The sequence below is a fragment of the Eurypyga helias genome, unplaced genomic scaffold (assembly GCF_000690775.1).
Source record: "Eurypyga helias isolate BGI_N326 unplaced genomic scaffold, ASM69077v1 scaffold39520, whole genome shotgun sequence".
Lineage (NCBI taxonomy): Eukaryota > Metazoa > Chordata > Aves > Eurypygiformes > Eurypygidae > Eurypyga > Eurypyga helias.
In genome coordinates this window covers 1,989-2,395 of record NW_010224489.1, presented here as the reverse complement: position 1 = coordinate 2,395, position 407 = coordinate 1,989, and the positions used below count along the sequence as shown (strand labels likewise).

General features: G+C 66.6%; 1 protein-coding gene across 1 annotated transcript in view; it reads left to right on the top strand.

The window, feature by feature from the left end:
* Positions 1-407, top strand: part of LOC104517116 (2'-5'-oligoadenylate synthase-like protein 2) — a gene marked incomplete at its 3' end in the record, with an annotated part of 2,018 nt that overhangs the window by 272 nt on the left and 1,339 nt on the right. The window contains exons 2-3 of the mRNA XM_010161681.1: positions 1-60; positions 237-407. The exon at positions 1-60 is cut by the window's left edge and continues 10 nt beyond it; the exon at positions 237-407 is cut by the window's right edge and continues 124 nt beyond it. Of these exons, the coding sequence (XP_010159983.1) occupies positions 1-60; positions 237-407 (231 nt within the window). The remainder of the gene's footprint in view (positions 61-236) is intronic.

The window sequence follows — 407 nt, the reverse complement described above, 5'->3', positions numbered from 1 at the left end:
TGCGACTTCCTGAAGGAGGACTGCTTCGACACCAACATCCACGTCCACAAGACTGTCAAGGTGAGCGCTGCCCAGCTGGGGGGCCAGCCGGCACCCCTGCTGTCACCCTTCCCTTTGTCCCGTTGCTCCAGTTCCTGCCCTGCCTCAGTTTCCCCTGGGGCAGCCCCAGGAAGAGTGGCAGGCGATCCCCGTGCCGAGGGGCAGCGGTGCTGAGCGGGCAGGGCATCTCTCCGCAGGGCGGCTCGGCAGGCAAGGGCACAGCCCTGCGGAACAACTCCGATGCCGACGTGGTGCTCTTCCTCAGCTGCTTCTCCAGCTACGAGGAGCAGAAGCAGCAGAGAAAGCACATCCTGGATTTGATCGAGAGGCGGGCGGGCGCCCCCCCGGACGGCCAGCCCCTCACCGCG